Source organism: Tupaia chinensis, unplaced genomic scaffold (assembly GCF_000334495.1).
Source record: "Tupaia chinensis unplaced genomic scaffold, TupChi_1.0 Scaffold000646_1, whole genome shotgun sequence".
NCBI classification, from domain to species: domain Eukaryota; kingdom Metazoa; phylum Chordata; class Mammalia; order Scandentia; family Tupaiidae; genus Tupaia; species Tupaia belangeri.
The window spans coordinates 551,443-571,418 of NW_006160167.1; the positions used below are offsets into that span (position 1 = coordinate 551,443).

The following is a 19,976-nucleotide window of genomic DNA, read 5'->3' on the forward strand; positions in this document are numbered from 1 at the left end:
AGCCCACTGAGGTCATTAGGGAAAGACATTGGATGTGTGTCTGTGGGGAAGGGCCTTAACCTCATGGGCTTCTGTTTCTGTGAGTGAGGATAATGGTACCTATCTCAAGACCGAAGTGAGTATCAAATGAGTTACTATAGGATATGCAAAGTGGGTAGTGCTTGGCACTGAGGAAAACCTCAAACGGTTAGCTATACTTATTCATGTTCATCAATAATACTCAGTAGCAATGGTTATTCAGAATCTTCTACAACTTGATGAAGTTTTCTTCAGTATTATTATCATCCCCTTTGAGAGGCAGAAAATTCCTTTCCATTGTAGATTTTGAGTGGTGCCTCGGGTGGTCCTTAGAAGATCTGTGTTCATGTTACAATCCAATTGACATCTAAATGACCATGATCATTTAAAAGTCTGCTTCTAGGAGCCAGCAGGTGGCATGATGGTTAAGGCTCTGGACTCCCACAAGGCTGACCATGGTTAGAATCACAGTCCCAGGGGTTTGAAACTCATACCTGGCACATGTGCATACATGCCCAAAATTGCAAGAGGAGAATGGAGAAGAGATTGTGGCATGGTCATCCCCCCCTGGGGGTGACTTATCACTTTCTGTCTCTCTGTTTATGTCACTCTCTCTCTCTGATGAGCGCATATGTCCTATGGCAAAAACCTAAAAGGGAAGTTTGCTCTCACTTTTATACCGTTTCTTTTTTCTTTCTTTCTTTTTTTTTTTTTTTTTTTTGGAGAGAGGTTTTCACTATAGGGCGTGTGTGCTCGCCAGACAGACAGAGAGAGACAGAGAGACAGAAAGTGAGAAATCACCCCCCAGAGGGGATGGTCATGCTGCAATCCCTTCTCCTTCATTCTCCTCTCAGGATCTCGGGCATGCACACACATGCACCTGGCGTGAGTTTTAAACCACCGGATCCGGGATGCAAACAGCGGTCGACTACGTGGGAGTCCAGCAACATGGCCATTACGCTAACTGCTGGTTCACCTGATCCCATTTCTTGAAGGAAATAATTTGTTCTGTATCCTTCTCATTAAAGTCATCACTTTTTCTTTTTTCTTTTTCTCCTTTTTTAGAGAGAGATTTTTGCTATAGGGCGCATGCACTCACCAGAGAGACAGTGAGACAAAAAGACAGAGAGATAAAAAGCAAGAAATTACCCCCCCCCAGGAGGGATGGGGGGGTAATCCCTTTCCATTCTCCTGTCAGGATTTTGGTCACATACACATACTTGGTGTGAATTTTAAGCCACTGGGTCTGGGAATTGAACCACAGTTGACTACTGTGGTTCAGTAGTCAGTCCAGCGATGTAACCATTATGCCATCTGCTGATCTCTAAACCACCAATTGTCCTTAAAAAAAAAAAAAAAAATGCTATACAGCCCTTAAGGATAGTTGCCAAAATGGATGCTTGCTACCTGCCTTGCGGTCACTATGGGGCTGCTGCCAAGGTACCCAGAATGCACCTGGCTCAGAAAGGCTTTGAGTCTCAATTCCTTTTTCTGTGAAATCATATTCTAGTCTGTTGTGTTCCTAATAATAGAAATACCTGAGTCTAGATAATTTATAAAAAATAGAGTTTTATTTAGCTCAGCGTTTTGGAGATCCGAAGTCAAGGAGCTGCACCTGGTGACAGTCTTATTGGCTGGGACTTTCTGTAGTGTCCCAAGGCAGCACAGGGCATCACCTGGCAAGAGCTTGAGTGCAGCAGTGTGTGTCTGTGCCTGCCTCGTTCTCTTCATGTATAAACCCACCAGGAGTCAGTCATGGGGGCCCCAACCTGATGACCTTAACCCTAACCACCTCCCAAAGTCCCTATCTCTTAACCCATGGTCAGATTAAGCTTTCAGCCTCTTAATACCATCACATTTAAATCTTGTCACATGAATTTGGGGGCAGGGAGGTGGACACATTCAAGCAGTAGCAAACCAGAACTATTCGTTGATTCCTAGCTCACAGGTAACTATGAAAATGAAGCAGCGTAGTCTAGGACCTAGCCCACAGTAAACATGTAGGAAGTACCAAGTGTTCAGCAAGTATTGGTTCTCCTTCCTTGGTCTCGGATTTCCATTCTAGCACTCAGTTCTCGCCAGAAAGACAGAAAGAGATAGAGAGACAGAAACTGAGAAATCACCCCCCAGTGGGGATGACCACGCCACAATCCCTTCTCCTTTTTCCTCGGGATCTTGGGCAAGCGCACACACGTGACCGGCGTGAGTCTAAGCCACCGGGTTAGATTTAAGGCATATTAAGGGGGGAAATGGTTTTAAAAACACACTACAGCAGTTACATGGGGGTGGGAGTTTTAAAGAAGTCCGTGGAAATGTGTAGTATAAAAAATTATGTATGGAATTCAAATTATATGTTAATTTCATTTTCCATGAACTTTCTGAAGTCCTCTTGTATAGTGCAACAATCTTACATGTTCCATTTAATAAACATTAACACAAAACACTGAACTTAATATAATTGTTTACTAGATTTAAGTGTTTTTGTTGTTGTTGTTGTTTTTAAAGAGTTAATTCACTGTGTTGGTGCTAATAGAACAAAAACTTTTTCCAAGTTCCTCAGGCACCTATAGGGAGAAAATATCAAGGGTTAGAGTTGTGTGCTTGGGTCTGAACCAACTCCCCACCCCACCCCACGCCCACCTCCTCTGACAGATTCATTGAAGCGGGAGTGGACAAGCCCCAGAGGTCAGAATCTGGCCCCGGAATTTCCACTCCTGTGATCCCCGGAGCCAGAAGTGGTGGGGTAAGTTTGGGGAATGACTGGTCTGGCAGGAGACAGGATACGTACGTACTCAGCCGAAACTACGAGTCTTCTTTTTCAAGGAACTACGAAAATCCTATGAAAACCCTAGATCTTTTCTCTAGAAGGATTCGATCTCCCATCCACCTGCACTCGCGCACAGGCACACACGCGCGCGCACACACACTTCCCCCTGGGGACCCCCCGGAGACCACAAACCGCTGGGTGAAACCCCTGGCCCCGAGAGAGGCTCGGGCGCTCTCTCGGGTCTCTGCTCCGCCTTGCGTCCACGTCCCCCCTGGCTGGGAGCCCTCGCGGTTGCGGGGTGATGGGTGGTGCCGGAGGAACTAAGAGGGGACAGAAGACCCGCTCGGCACCCTGGAGGCGCAGCTGGAGGGGGCGGGGACTAGGACCGGGCGCGGCCCCGCCCCGGGCTCCACCTGCAGGCGCCGATGCCGGGGCTAGCGGGCGGGGGGCCGTGGCGAGCGGTCAGGGCCCCGCCCCCGGCGGCGTGGTCTGCCCAACTGCGCCCATCGCCACCGCAGCAGCAGCTTTGGCTTTCAGCGCTGCTCTGGGGCCGCAGTTCCAGCCATGAAGATGCACTTTTGTATCCCGGTGTCCCAGCAGCGGCCGGACACGCTTGGGGGCCGCTACGTGGTGCGCCTGAGGCTGGGTCAGGGAGGGGGCTGGTGACAGGGCTCACCTTCTCCCTCGATTAATATGGGACTGGTGTGTCTGTGTTGCAGTTGTACTCCGTGTACCTGGACGGGTTCCTCTTCTGCAGGGTGCGCTACAGCCAGCTTCATCGTTGGAACGAACAGGTGAGTGGGTGGGAGGGGTACTGAGACAGGTGGGGGAAAGTGTCCAGAGGACTTGCAAGACCTTTCCAGACCTCAGACTCCTAATCTTGGAAACGGGGTCGTGGTCAGGACTAACTGTGAATTGCTTGGTCTACAGTTCCATGCATACTCGGATGTCTTCAATCCCCCACAGCTATGAGCTGAAGGAACCGGGCACAGAGATTCCCCAGCGCCCTGCCAAGTGGGGCTGAAAGGCGCTGGCGCTATAGTGGGCTCCGTTTCAGTTCCAGCTGTTCTCCCTCCCAATATCCCCTCTTGGAAATGAGCAAATCCAGAGTAGAGTCTTAGGAACTTTGTACATGGCTCTTTAATCTTCTTTCTCTCCAGTTTTCTAGACTTGCCCTCTTTAAAACGTTGCGATTGTCTTTTTTTTTTTTTTTTTCCTAATGACTGTATTCACGGGCTTAGAGGCCTGGCAGGTTGGAAATCCAGGAGACAGAACGGGGGCTTTTAAGTTAGGAAGTTGTTTCTCACCGCCATTTCTGACAGTATTGTCTCTGGGAGGCACGGAAGTACTACTCTGCTCTAGTAGGTTTTACTGTTCTTACAAGGAGGTGTTACACATCTTCTAAATGGATTAGAGGAATAAATGGAAGCATGGAAATATTCACCCTTCTTCCTCCCTCTCCCAAGAGTGCTTTTTTTTTTTTCCCATTGTTATTTTTCTAGATTTTTAGATTATAAAGAGCATATACTTCGAGTTAAAAAGGAAAGTATACAGAAGACAGGAAAAATTTGCCCAGAGGCAACAGCTATTAACATTGTGGGGGAGAGCACTTTCAGGCTGTCTGGGTTTCTAGAGAGTGGATGTTTCATTCAACCATTTTCTGTTAGTGGACAGCTCAGTTGGATTTTTCTACTACTGAAAACATCACAGCAGTTCGTCCTCTCGTTCATAGTGCTTCAGAAAAGTCCATTTTCAAGGTATGGCTAAGTATCTGATGTCAACAAGGAAATGGTTATAATATGGTTACTAATTTGAGTGGTCATCTTTCTTCCTTTCTTTAAGTTTACTTATTCCACGAGACACACACACACACAGGCACCCCAACAGGGTCTTCGTGTTGTAATCTATCCCCAGGAATCCGACCGTAGGCATGTATAAATCCCAGATGCTGTGGTGGGGTGGTGGGAGGAGGACCAAGACCTTCCCGTGTAGATCCAATGGCATTACCACTGTACCACCACCCTGTCCTGAGTGGTCACCTTCCTATTACTAACACCTGACGTGATGCCTGTGACTCAGTAGGTCCTCAGCAACTGTCAACTGACTGCATGCAGAAGGGCATGGATTCAGACTTCTGAAAGACGAGAAGCTACTTGTGACTGAAGCAAGTCTGGGGAATTGTGAGGATCGCAAAAGTAGGCTGATGGAGATCTCCAAGGAAGAGAAAGGATACGTGTTTTAGACACGGGGTCGGGGGGGTCAGGGTCCCCCCCATCCTTCTACACCGTGAGGTGAGAACAGAGAGGAGTCATCCCAAGTATGAAGAAGGAGGCCACAGGGAGACTGCTTCCTGGCTGATCACCTCACCTCTGACCTTCAATTTTCTCACCAGATATTAGGCAAGAAGGTCCTTAGGGATGCCATTCTTCTGGGGTGCTTGCAACAACCAGGGACGGGTTTCTCAGTGAGGCTGCACACAATGCATTCTCAGCAAACCTTTGCCAACTCACAGGTTTCAAGAATTCCTGAAAGCAGTCTTTCTTAAACAACCAACTTAGGAAAATGCATATTTTTAAGAAACTTGGATCTATCAAATCCTAGCAAGTTTCTGTGCAGAAGCAGAGACATAACGCGAGTAAACTGTCACTCTTAATCATCTTGGTGGGGGAAGTTGTGAACAAGAAACTGGTTGTTAGTTCACTGCAGTCGCCACAAATCTGTGTCCTTGGTGGCGTATACAATAGACAGTAATGGAAATTTCATATTTGTCCCAGATTTTTCAAAATCCTCAAGTGGGTATTTCTCTGCCCAGTTTCCAACTTCCTTATACTTTATGCTTATCATTTTTCAACTTTGTAGGTGAACAATTTCATTTTAAAAAAATATTTAATTTTATTATTTATTATTATTTTTTATTATTTTTCAGTTTGCTATAGGGTGCATGCACCTACCAGAGAGAGACAGAGAGAGAAAGAGGGAAAGCAAGAAAGCAAACTTGAACCATGGTCGGCCATGTAGGAGTCCAGCACCTTAACCAGCATGCCACCACTGGCCCAGAACAATTCATTTTTAAAGAAACTCTTTAGATCTTAGGTGGCTACTGATATATATTATTAATTTAAAACAACAACAAACAGTTACTATGTGTAGGTTGATTCTAAGCACTTCACTTGTAATAGCTTGTTTAATTTTTAAAAGTATTATTTAATTTTATTTATTATTATTAATTTTGCTATAGTCACTAGAGAGATAGAAAGTATGAAAGCAAGCTGCCAGGCTTGGCATTCAAACTGTGGTCAGCCATGTGAGAGTCCAGCGCCTTAACTACCATGCCACCTGCTGGCCCTAGCCTGTTTAATTTTTTACAAGAGTCCTAGGAGCTAGAATCATCATTAGCCCCATTTAACAGATGAAGAAGTTGAGGCACTATTTGCCCAAAGTCATGATGGAAAGAGTTAGAGCCAGGATTTGATATCCAGACTATGTGGTTTCTTTTCTTTCTTCTTCTTCTTTTTATTTTCTAGAGAGATTTTTGCTATAGGGTGCGTGTACTTGCTGGAGAGACAGAGAGACATAAAGCAAGAAATCAGCCCCCAGGGGAATGGCCACACTGCAATCCCTTTTCCTCCATTCTCTTCTCAGGACTTTGGGTATGCCCACACATGCACTTGGCGTGAGTTTAAGCCACCAGGTTCAGGACTAGAACTGTGGTCGACTATGTGGGAGTCCAAGGAGTAATTATTATGCCATCTGCTGGTCCCAGACCATGTGGTTTCTTACTAAAGTTGACAACACAGACTGTTTCAGTAAAACAATTAAGGAGTTGGTGGACTCAGATGCAGAGTGATGAGCGTGTTGAAAGATTCATAGTCTAAAGAAATTTTGCAAAGAGGGGGCTGGCGATTCAAGAGAACTTGAATGCAGCCTTCTGTTATGCTCTGTACTTATTGTGTGGAAGATCAGATTACAAACAACATAATATTTTAAAGTAAATAGATGACCTTTTCTCATCTGTAAATGTACGGTGAACAGGAAAGGATGAACATACAAAGAGCAGGGTTTCCCCATAGCAAGAACTTCTTTAAAAGGAAGTTAAAGATTTCCTTGGAAATACAAAGTATGGCATGTGAGAGCTGTTATGTAGAACACAGGGCACGTTAACCCAGTGGGTCTGGGCTTGCTTCTCTGGGAAATGTCAGGACCCAGTGTGCCTGATGCTCAAGGTGTTTTCCAGAAGATCTGGACCATCATCAGTTGGCGTGGTCTCCAACAGAGTTCAAAGACTGAGTCCTAAATGAACATGATTTTAGTATATTTTGGAATAATGTGATAAAAGTTCCTATTTTTCAGTGTTTAATGAGATGAGTTCTGATAAACATGTGCAGTTGCTCTGATCATAATCAAAATGTGGACTGGCAGGCCACATGGCTGATGAAGCAGTTCGATCGCGGGCCTGACAGCTTAAAAACACATAGCAGGCACATATTACTGTGTGCTTAAAATCCTGAGAGGAGAATGGAGAAGAAGGGATTGCAGCATGGCCCTCCCCACTGGAGAGTGACTTCTCTCTCTCTTTCTCTCAGACCTGGTGACTTGAGAGACATGAGCATGTGCGCACATGTGCAAAATCCTGAAAGGAGAGATGGAGAGGAGATTATGGTGCCACCACTCCCCACGGGGCGTACTTTCTCCTCTTCCTCTCTGTCTCTGAATGCGTGCACCCTCTAGCAAAACAATCAAAAACAAAAGACACTACACAACATAAAGAACAGTTCCCTCACTCTGGAGTCTCCTTGTTCTCGTTGCCCTGAGTCCCCTCCACTCACCCCAGTCACAGGCAACCAAGATCCACTGTCCGTAAAGTCAGTAGTACAATTGCTATTGTATTTTGTAGATAAAGCGTCTGAGTAGGGTTTCCAGATTTAGCGAATTTAGAAATATAGGATTCTGGCTGGGATCAGCAGTTAGCGTAATGGCTGTGTCACTGGACTCTCATGTAGTTGACCGTGGTTTGAGTCCTGGACCTGGTGGCTTAAACTCACACCGGGTGCGTGTCCGTGCGTGCCCAAGATCCGGAGAAGAGAATGGCGGAGAAGGGATTGTGGCATGACCACCCTCCCTGGGGGGTGATTACCCACTTTCTATCTCTCTGTCTCTGTCTCTCTGGTGAGCGCACGCACCCTATAGCAAAAATCTCTCAAAAAAAAAAGAAAAGAAAGAAGAAAGAAAGAAAAAGAAAAAAGAAAGAGAGAGAGAGAGAGGAAGAAAGAAGAAAGAAAGAAAGAAAGAAAGAAAGAAAGAAAGAAAGAAAGAAAGAAAGAAAGAAAGAAAGAAGAAAGAAAGAAAGAAAGAAGAAAGAAAGAAACATAGGATCCCGGGAAAGGAGCAGGGAGTGGAGCTGGAGGATGAGCTCGGAGCAGGGTGGGGGGTAGGGTGGGGTGGGGGTGGGAAGCAGCAGCAGCAGCAGCAGAAGATAATCTGGGGCCACAGGGACTGCAGTTGTGGAAATAAGTCCAAGAAGCACGGTTGGCGCAAGGAAACCTACTTGATGTGTATCTACAAGGTGCTGAAACAGGTGCACCCCGGCACGGGCATCTCCAAGGCCATGAGCATCATGAACTCATCTGTGAACGACGTATTTGAGCGGTGGCTGGGGAGGCTGCCCGCCTGGCCCAGTACTCCGGCGGAGCCACGCTGACTTGGGGAGGTCCACACGGCCGTGGGTCTGCTGCTGCCCAGGGAGCTGGCCAAGCATGCCGTGTCCGAGGGCACCAAGGCTGTCACCAAGTACACCAGCTCCAAGTGACCCAGGGCCTGACATAAATAAAGGGTGAACTGTTAAAAAAAAAAAGAAAGAAAAGAAAGAAAAAATAAAGAAATATAGGATCCCCAGTTAAATTTGAATTTCAGGTAAGCAACAAAGGATTTTAGTATAAGTAAATCCCACACGCTATTCAGGATATACTTAAATAGGCTTTCTATATTTTATCCGAGGTCTGAGACTGAAAGGCTACAGGATCTCTCTCAACTACTTCTCAACTAGTTTTTATACTTCCTGTTAGTGGAGGATGAAAACTGGCTCTGAATTTTGTGTTGTTGTGGCTGTTGTTGAGTTTTTTTTGCCGTAGGGCTCCTGTGCTTGCTAGAGAGAGACAGAGAGTGACAGAGAGAGAGAAAGTGAGAAATCACCCCTGATTTAATACAAAGCACTGTAACAAAGGAAATCACACAAAGGACGTGTGTGTGTGTGTGTGTGTGTATGTATAGTATATGATTATTTCCAGTTTATTGCTTGGGAAGTTTAGCATCTCAGTGGAATAGAAATTTCAGCCTATACAGTTAACCAATTTATTCATTTACTTAAGAAATATTTACAAAATCCCTCCTATAGGCCATGCACTGTGTTAAATTAAGTGACGACTGTGACATTAGCGCACATGGTTTTAAGAATTAGATTTGTATTTTGTACACCAGGTAACTCTGAGGCTGAGGAGAAACACCTGACCCAGGTGAGGTGGCCGCTAGCTCTTCTCAGCCAAGGTCGGTGGAGAACTAATGCATAAAAGGCTGGACCTTGGGAAGAGATGGGTGTGTTTCCCAGTAATCCACACGCTTCGACAGCCCTCTTCCTATACAGCTCCTTCTGGGCCTGGCAGCTTGCCCCTCTGCTCCTGAATGTCCATCTCTCTGCCATGTGACTTAAGTGGCCCCGCCTATTTCTGTGCTTTTAGACAAATAAAGTCAGTTTGACCTTGCCCGTGCCCTTGCCGGCACCACCCCGCTCGCTCAAATGGATTTGAAGCCACCTGGAAAGGCCGCATTTACGCAGCTTGTTTCGGCCCCATGGTGCAGATGAGGCCATCCAGTGTAAGTGACGTGGGCTCTGTGAACAGGAAGCTTGCCTCTGTACTCTGCCAGCCTGGAGCATGACAACAGCGACAAGTTGTGAAAGCTTGCAAAGTGCAGTTCAGTAGGGGACAGGGGCTGTGCTAGCCTATGCCATGCAGCCCTGCCATGCAGGGTCGGGTCTCCTCGCCAGGCACAGATCCACCAGGGCTCCTTCCTATTCTGATCCAACCAGATTGGCCCTCTCTTTCCCCATTCAAACTTTCTGTTCCCCCTGGGCTGGCACATTCATTGCCTCTGCGTTGCTCACTTCCTCTGCCTCAGAAGACTTTTGGTTTCTAGTCCACCTGTCAACAACCAATTCTTTCTCAAGGTTGATTCTTTCAGAAAGTTCCCTTTGATTGCATGAGAAGCCTTTCTTCGATCCTGGTGCCCCTTCATATTAGACTTTGTTATGGTCCTCTTTTTGTGTGTGTATACTTTATTCTCCCTGATTATTTAAGAGCAATATCCAAATAATAAAGGGACAAATGAGAGTTTGCAGGTACAGAATACCCAGCACAGAATCCAACCTAGCAGCTGTTCAATAGGAATTTGGTAGGAAAGATAATGGTAATGATTCTGACAGTGAGAAGACCGAGAGCAAGATCTGCCATTCGTTGGCTCGTAGGGCCTGGGTTTAAAACTCACTTCTTTCTGAGCCTTGGGTTATTCCTATGCCAAGGTGAAAAGCTTACCGAGTTTATGGTGAAGATGATCTGTCCACCTTATGGGACCATTGTGAGGAACTGACAGGACAAGCTCCAGACTCATATTCATTGGCATTAGATGACACATCCAGACTGCTATGAGTTGTGGCCCTTTATCTGGTGAATCTGGGTTTTTATTACAGGGAGACTTGGAGAGGTGGGGTGGACGAGTCGACACTAGAAACAGAGACTGTAGAAAGGACACGGTTGGTGTCTTTAATTCCATTTGTCCAAAGTCCTCGGTTCTCTGGGATAGGCATGCGGGGCTGTGAGTGCAGTGAGGCAAGGGAGGGAGGTGACATTTTAAAAGGCAGAACTGCATGATGGGGAAATTGGTGCAAGGCATTGTTTTGTGATTCAAAAAAAAAAAAAAAAAACTGAGCATAATGTTCCAAAAACAAGCAAAGCCCCCCAAACAAGAGCACCTCATAATAAAAGAGCAGGAGAGTTGTGTTTTCCTTTTGATCTTTTTAAATTGTTTCTCAAAAGGGATCATTTTCAGCATGCTAGTGGTTTTCACACCTGAACTCTGCGCTGAGACCCACAGAACAGTTTCCACGTTCAGAGGATTGCATTTGTGGAGTTGTTTGGCAGACTTAACTACTCAGTTTGTTGCATGTCTATCTTCTCCCTAAGATCAGTATTAGAGAAGGGAGGGTAAGATTCTTTGAAAAGTCAGTTCAGGTTGTAGAACCTGCTGGAAGAGTTTTCACCCTGTGATGGGTATTAGCCTCTTAATCCTTGTCGACTTTCCCCCCAGTTCTTGGCCTCAGGACTTTGCCAAGATGCCTCCTGCGGCTGTGAAACCAGCAGCTCCAGGCTCAAGGCTGCTGTGATTAGAACCAATTTGGGAGCATCTGCCACATTTACGAACACGTGCCAAGAAAGACAATTGCCTTTTAAAGATCACTTAATCAGTTAATCAAGAAACAATTACATCCACAGAAGACACATATCTGCTTCCGGTTAATGGAATTAGCAGAGCTGGGTGCATATATCCTGGATTGTTTGAACAGCCCTGCCTGGGATGATGCTTCAGCTGGGGGTGCCTTTCATCAGTCTCTGGACTTGGCAGAAATGTCCCTTGCATTCGAAAGAAATAGAATTATTGCTGTAATGTTTTATACTAGATTTGGATGAGAGGTTGCAAATGGGAATGTCTACAGGGGTCAGGCAAGTAATTTCAGTGACAGATGAAGTCTCAGGTGAGAGACAGTAGGGGAATATTGGGACCTGCTTGTGTCTCCTCTAACAGTTGCCTGGGAGAACGTAAACCCATTGGTTCCAGATCTTCTCATTTTTCAAGAGAAGCCAGAGCATCAGATTTTTTATTTTTTTTGAAATACACATCATCTTTTAGAACAGTTTTAGTTTAGAAAAGATAGTAAAAGGTTTCCTGTGTATTCTACTCCCAGTTTCCCCTATTATTAGCATTTTCCAATAGTGTGGTGTATTTATTACAATTAATGAATCCATTTGATTTTTTTTTAAACTATAGAACATGTCTGTTTGCTGGAGAGACAGAAAGGGAGAGAGAGAGAAGCAAAGTGAGAAAGCACCCCCCTCAGGGGGAATGACCACCCCATAGTCCCTTCTCTTTTGCTCTTCCCTTGGGATTTTTGGGCATGCGTACACATGTAGTCGGTGTCTTTCTCAAGTCAGCAGATTTGGGACTCGAACCGTGCAGTCATCCGTGTGAGATCCACTGCACCATCTGGTTGGCCCATGATACTTTGTTATATACTATAGTCCATAATTTATTCACACTTCCTTCGTTCTTACCTAATGCCTCATTCTGCCCCGGGATCCCAGTCAGGATACTACCTACATAGAGTAGTCACATCTCCCTAGGCTCCTCTTGACATGACAGTTCCTCAGACTGTTTTTAATGGCCTTGACAGTTTTTTTTTTTTTTTTGAGAGTTTTTTTGCTATAGGGCTCGTGTGCTCGCCAGACAGACAGAGACAAACAGAGAGACAGAAAGCGAGAAATCATCCCCAGGGGGGATGGTCACGCTGCAATCCCTTCTCCTCCATTCTCCTCTCAGGATCTTGGGCACACACGCACATGCGCCCGGCGTGAGTTTTAAGCCACCGGGTCCGGGACACGAACTGCGGTCGACTACGTGGGAGTCCAGTGACATATCCATTACGCTAACTGCTGGTTCCCAATGGCCTTGACAGTTTGAGAAGCACTAGTCAGGTAGTTCGTAAACTGTCCCTCTACTGGAATTCATCCTGTGGTTTTCACCTGATTAGATTAGGGATTTGAATTTTGTGTCTACAGACCTCAGTGGTCAAGTGCCATTACACTGTCACCACCTGACCCCAACATAACTCATCCTTTTTTTTTTTAATAAGAGAAATATTTTGCTATAGAGCATGTGTGCTCATCAGAGAGACAGAAAGCGAGAAATCACTCCCCGGGGTGTGGCTACGCGGCAATCCCTTCTCCTCCATACTCCTCTTGGGATTTTGGGCATGCATGCACACACACACACACACACACACACACACACACACACACACACACACGCCTTGTGTAAGTTTCAAGCCTACAGGTCCAGGGCTCAAATAGTGGTCAGCCATATGAGAGTCTGGTTATGTAACCATTACGCCATCTGCTGGTTCCTCATCACTCTTTTTTTTTTTAAAGGTTATTTTGTTCATGATAGAGTGTGTGTGTGAGAGAGAGCACATGTGCTCCCTCAGCAGGGTCTTTTTGTTTGTTTGTTTTTTTGAGAGATTTTCACTGTAGGGCGCGTGCGCTCGCCAGACAGACAGAGAGAGACATAGAGACAGAAAGCGAGAAATCACCCCCCAGGGGGGATGGTCACGCCGCAATCCCTTCTCCTCCATTCTCCTCTCGGGATCTTGGGCACGCACGCACACGTGCCCGGCGTGAGTTTTAAGCCACCGGGTCCGGGACACGAACCGCGGTCAACTACGTGGGAGTCCAGCGACATAGCCATTACGCTAACTGCTGGTTCCCAGCAGGGTCTTGTCATGCCTCAGTCCTCTTCCACCAGCTCGCCAGTGAACCAGGATCTTGGGCATGTGTGCCTCTAGCTTGTTACAGGTCAGCCAGGCTGGGATCCTAACCTGTGGTTGGGCCCATGGCTTCCAGCACTGCACTACTACACTACTGACACCACTGAGGCTGAGACGGACTTCCCACTTTGCTGTTGACCTCTGTCCCTCAGCCAAAGGAGAGTTGGTCAAGTTTCACCACTGGAAAGTTTCTCTTTCCTCCCTTTTTCTTTTGAAGGAAGTCAGTATGTGCTCCCACTGTCTTGAGAAATTAATGTCAACACAGATGATCTGGAATTCTGCACAGAGATTTGTCTCTTCTGTTTATTTGGTTCTTTATTTCTGAATGTGCTCCTGTGTATTAACTTTATGCTTTGAGTTGTATTTCAATATTACTTTACTTTGTTGCTGAAACCACCCCAACTTCCACCCATGAGAGCTCATTCAGTATGTTCCTGTGTCTCATAAACATACCCCACGGTTGGTGTTTTGTTTTGAGCACTTCCTTATTTCTGTCACTACAATATGCTCCAAGCTCATTTTGTATAATTCTTGCTTCAGTTTTAGAATCAGCCACCTTTTTTTTTTTTTTTTTTTAATTTGCTAGAGGGCATGTGCACTTGCCAGAGAGAGACAGAGAGAGAAGGAAAGTGAGAAAGCATCCCCCATGGGTGGGGAGAGTCATGCAGCAATTCCTTCTCCTTCATTTCTTCTTTCAGGATTCTGAGCACACTTGCACACATGTTTGGTATATCTTTTATGCCACTGGGTCTGGGACTCAAACTATGCAGTTGACCATCTGGGATCCAGCCTTCTTCCCAGAATCAGTCATTTCCTATGGAGACCTGGTTGCCTTAATTAGAGAATGGTATTAGAAACCAAGATCTGGGCCCTAGACGTGTTTGTTTCTCCAGCCGTATTGTTGCTTCTAGCCCCTCTCAGCTGACAGATCAAGGAAATGTATTTGTGTATAGTAACCCATATGTTGAGTCATCAGAAAAGTCATGATGCAGTTTGGTATAGAAAAATATGACATGACTTTTCCAACAACCCAATATATAAGCATGTCTATAATTATTTCGATATACAGCCATAGTCATATGTATTTATATTAAGCCAAACATGCTCTCATACTAATGTATCCAATTCTAATATAATACCACATGGATTATTCTAGTCTCCTCCATTTATCTGTAAACTTCCCATCCAACCACGTGAAACCTGACTTCCATAATCTGCCATTCGTTTACTTGTTTGGTTCTGTATTTACACCTATAGCAGTATTAGCATTGTTGACCTATAACTGCATGGGAAACAACGTTAGCAACTAGAATGCAATACTTTGATTCTTTGCCTTTTATTTTGCAGACTCCATTCATTTCTAAAGTTGCTTCAATTATCACCTTGTCCTCTTACCCCTTTAAGTGAAGTGGTTTCATATATTTGTAAGATAGTTTTGACACATTTTGCATTCCATTCTAAAATTCCCTCAACTTCCTAAGTGATTTTTAAAAAATGATTTGCCTATGTTGAGCTTCTGTTATAAAGTTCAATGGGTTTTGACAAATGCATAGTGTAATGTATCTACAATTAAAATATTTTTTAGAGAGATTTTTGCTATATGGCACATGCACTCACTGGAGAGACAGACAAAAAGTAAGAGATCACCCCCTGGGGGGATGGCCACGCAGCAATCCCTTCTCTACTCTCCTGTTGGGATCTTGGGCACACACACACAGACACCCGGTGTGAGTTTAAAGCCTCTGGGTCCAGGATTTAAACCGTGGTTGACTATGTGGGAGTCCAGCAATGTAACCATTATGCCATCTGCTGGTCCCCACAATTATAGTATAATACAAAATAATTGTATTGCCCTAAGAAATTCTATGTACTTTACCTATTCAAGCAACCTCCCCTATCTCAAAGCCTTGGTGACTCTTGACCTTTTTAATTCTCTATGATTTTGCCTTTTTCCAGAATGTGGTATAATTGAAATTGTACAATATCTAGTTTCTCCAGATTGACTTCTTTCATTAACAATGCACATTTAAATTTCATTCATACCTTTTTGTGGTTTGATGGTCCATTCCTTTATATTGTTGAATAATATTTTGTTATATGGTTATATCACAGTTTGTTCATTCATTCATATATAAAAGGACATTTCTGGGGCCAGCAGGTGGTGTGATTGTTGGGCACTAGACTCCCATATGGCCAACCATGGTTCAAATCCCAGACTTGGTGGCTTGCTTTCTCACTTTCTCTTCCTCTCTTGTGAGTATACACGATAATAATAATAATAAATAATAATAATAATAAATAAAATAAAATATATACTTCTTTTAAAAAAGGATGTTTCTGTTGCTTTCATTTCCAGAGGGTTATGAATAAATGTTCCCATGCAGGTTTTTGTGTGGTCCTGGTTTTCAGATCAGTTGGGTAAATGTCTGGGAGTGTGATTGCTGGATTCTATAGTAAGACTATATTTAGTTTTGTAAGAAATTGCCAAACCGTCTTCCAAAGTGGCTATAACATTTTGCATTACCTGTAGGACATAAGTTTTACAATTTTTAAATGGAAAAGATAAATGTTAGCTTCCCATTCTATAAAAGTCAAACAAGCACAACCAAACAACATGTGTCCAGGACCTGCAGATAATAACCTTCCTGCAGGTCGGACCAGCGCTGTCCAGGAGAAATTTCTGTGTGGATGGAGGTACTTTAGATCCACTTTGTCCAGCAACTTGCCATGTTTCAAATGCTATTGAGCTCTTGAAATGTGGCTACTATGACTAAGGAACTGAATTTTTAAATTTTATTTCATTTTAATTCATTTAAAATTTACTCATAGGTAGCCAGTGGCCACCATATTGGACAATTCTAGGCCACAGTAAGGATTTTGACTTTTTCTTGGGTGAGATAAGGCACGGAAGATTTTGAACAGGGTGGTGGAATGATCTGACTTACATTTTTGAAGTATTGCCTTATATACCATGTTAGGAATAGACTGGAGAGAGTTAAGGGTGGCAGCAGAGAGACCTTTTGGAAGGCTACAGCAATAATCAGTCCATAGAAAACAGATGACAGTGGTTTGGGCCAGAGCGATGGCAGTGGAGGTAGAAAAAAGTAGTCAGATTCTTGATGTATTTTCAAGATAGGGCCTACATGAGGTAAGTATTTGTCACACACACTTTGTATTTGTGACAAAGGCCATGGAATTACACTTCTTATCTGCTTGCAGCCTCCTATATCTTAGGCCTGCTTTCATTTTCTTTGAGTTACCGACTATGGTAATGGTAAGGTTTTAGCCCTCCTAAACCACAGACACCATTATAACCTCACTGGGTTTATGATTGCTTTTCTTTCTCTCATTTTAAAGAAAATGATGCTGGGCCTTACCTTCAAGCTGCTACTATCAATGTAGGGCTGCAATGAAGAAAACACAGTTTTGGTTTTCTTAATTAAAAAAATATTTTTTATGCATCCACTTAGTTTGCATAAAAATAATTACTGCCTCAGCCTCCATGGTACACTTGATAGCATACTGGTCTGCGGGGCTGGAAGCTGCATGTCGACTGTGGTTTGAATCTCTGGACTGATTGACCTGAAACTCACCAGGTGTATGCACACCTGCTCAGGATCCTGGTGGGCTGGAGGCCTGGAGGAAGGGGATCACGGTGTGACTGGGCCCTGTGACAGGTGCTTCTCCCTTGCTTCTTCCCTCCACATATGCTCTATTATGGACCTCCCCAAAATAGTAAATTGTCTCCATGTTCTTGAGTCACATACAGGTGACTGAGAGTGAAAGGCCTAACTAGGTTTCTGTTGGGATCATGTATCAGCCTTACAGGAATTCTATAACCAGCACTGTCCAATAGAAATCTAATGTGAAGAAATAGGCAGAAATCATTTTAATAATATATTTTAATAAGCAATTTATGTAATCATACATGCAATAATTTAAATAATGTATTTAATGATTAATTTTAATATATTCAATAATTCATTTTAATAACATATTTTAATATTGTATTTAATCATTTAAATAATATCTTTAACCCCATATAGCCAAAATATCATTTCAACATGCAGTCAAGAGAAGGGAATTACCAGTGAGATACTTTGTATTTTCTTTATATCGAGTTTTCAAAATCAGGAGTATTGAACACATACTGCACATCTCAGTTAAAACTAGTGACAGTCAAGGGCTCATTAGACACAGGTGGCTGGTGGCCACCACATCGAAAGCACGGCTGGAAAGGTTTGTTAAGTTCCGGTTTGGTGGAGGTGGGATGGGGATGCATCACTCATAACATACAGTGTTTCCTTCATCCCACAGTATCTGATTTCAATGACAACACATGTGATATCAAAATACACTCCAAATCTGCTAGACAGACAGGCGATGACAACCTATGGTTTATCTAGCAGTATATCTGGAAACATGCTGAAGTTAAGTTCCCCTTAAGAAAGTCAAATAATCATTTTAGCCACACGGAAATGTTCATTTTAAATCAAGCACTGGGATGCAGCTTGCCCTGCGTGAGTGTCTGTTAGCCTTGAGCTGAAGGCCTGCTTGCCTCACTGTACCTTCTGGCGTTTTCAGCTGAGGCGTGTCTTTGGAAACTGCCTGCCGCCCTTTCCTCCGAAGTACTATCTGGCAATGACTACATCTATGGCTGATGAGAGGAGGGACCAGCTGGAACAATATTTACAAAATGGTATGTATTTGGACTTTTCTTTTTTTAATTTGCCAGAGGGTATGTGCACTTGCAAAAGAGAGAGAGCAAGAAAATGAGAAAGCTATTCCCATGGAGGATAGTCTCAGGTGCATTTCTCCCGCTTTTAGATTTGGGGCATGCATGCACACATACCTGCTGTGTTTCTCAAGCCACTGGGTCTGGGTCTCATACTGCACAATTGGCTGTGTGGGATCAGACCGCCTTACCCACCATGCCACTGGCTCCCACTGGCTGCCCTGGTTTCTTCCTTCCTTCCTTCCTTCCTTCCTTCCTTTCTTTCTTTCTTTTTTTTTTTTTACAGATTTTTTTTTTAAGATATAGGTTACGCACCACACAATTCACCTGTTTAAACTGTACAGGTCAATGGTTTTTAATATATATAACTTTGCAACATCACCAGAATCTAATTTTAGAACTTGGTCATCACCCCAAAAATGAAACCTCATACCCATTAGCAATGACTCTCATTCCCCTCCCCAAGCAGACCCTGGTAATCATCATTGTAATTTCTATAGATTTGTCTGTTCTGGACCTTTCACACATATGGACTAATACAATATTTGTTCTTTGCATTTGGCCTTACAAGTATGTTATGGCCAGATTTGCCTCAGGTGGGATATGTTGGCTTTGGTGGCCGAGGTTAAAGACATGTTATCTGAACAAAGGAAGAAGTGAGCTGTTTATAGGAAAGATCTCAGAGGATGGCAGAGATGTCTACCAGTAGTGCCAGAGGTGGTGCTTCTGCCTCAGTCCTGCCCGGGAAACCCTCCTTGGTAACGGGGACACCCCGAGATCTGCTCTGACCCCTGCAATGCTGCAGTAGAACAGCCTTTCCCATTGCCTGGGGCCTGAAAATGCTGTGCAGAGCAGCACTGGACAGCAAGAGTAGCTCACATGGAAAAGAAAGCTTGAGGGGAAATAGCAAAACCGACATGAAAATACCGGAAGTTTTGCAACTGGTCGTATATCCTAGTGGTTAAGGGAGCCAGCTCCCACATGGCTGACCGTGATTTTAATCCTGGCCCTGGAGGCTTGAAAAACACGCCAAGCACATGTGTGTGCCCCAAATCCTGACTGGATGGAGAAATGGGGGAGAAAGGATTGTGTGGTGACCATGCCATACGGAGGCAAGGCGGGGGTCGGGTTTTCCCTCTTCCTCTCTGTCTCCCCCTGGTGAGCACATGTATCTTGTAGCAATTAAAAAGCATACTTAGTTTTTAAAATTGGAAAACAATCTAAACAGTCAACTCTTTTTTTGTAATATAACTACAGAAGAGTCTATAATGAAGGGTCAGTCTCCGTCCCCGCCCAGGCCCCTAGAGGTAAGCACTACTACATGCATCGTGTGTACTTCCCAGAAGTGACCTGTTATTCTAGGGTGTAGGTAGATAGATCCCTGTCAACACAAACCGAGGTTTCATATACACATTTTTCCCTGCATCTAATGTTTTCTGAACTTTTTATTCTTTAAGTCTGATTTACAAAAAAGTTCAAAACGAATACAAAGTATTTCCACATACTCTTCATCCAGATTTTCCAAGTGTTAACATTTTATATTTGCCTAATCATGTACTTTTCTTCATGTGCATGAGCATATATGTATTAATGTATATGTATATATAAATGTATATATATAAAATTTTTTAAATGCTTCCATGTTAGAAGCCGTTTTATTCTTGAATACTTCTGCAAAAATTTCCCAAGATCCAGGGCATTCTTTTATATAACTACAGTTATCAAAACCAGTAAATCAATGTTGATGCAATAATGTTATCTACAGAACTTGTTCAGATTTCATCAACCATCACTCTAACATCATATGTAGG

At 43.9% G+C, this 19,976-nt stretch overlaps 1 protein-coding gene and 1 pseudogene across 1 annotated transcript in view; both read left to right on the forward strand.

Annotated features, from left to right (window-relative positions):
• Positions 1-3,325: 3,325 nt before the first annotated feature.
• SNX31 (sorting nexin 31) overlaps positions 3,326-19,976 on the forward strand; it is a 73,667-nt gene continuing 57,016 nt past the window's right edge. The window contains exons 1-3 of the mRNA XM_027776228.1: positions 3,326-3,415; positions 3,505-3,579; positions 18,015-18,129. Of these exons, the coding sequence (XP_027632029.1) occupies positions 3,350-3,415; positions 3,505-3,579; positions 18,015-18,129 (256 nt within the window). The 5' untranslated portion in view covers positions 3,326-3,349. The remainder of the gene's footprint in view (positions 3,416-3,504; positions 3,580-18,014; positions 18,130-19,976) is intronic.
• LOC102490113 (late histone H2B.L4-like) lies at positions 8,085-8,591 on the forward strand (annotated as a pseudogene).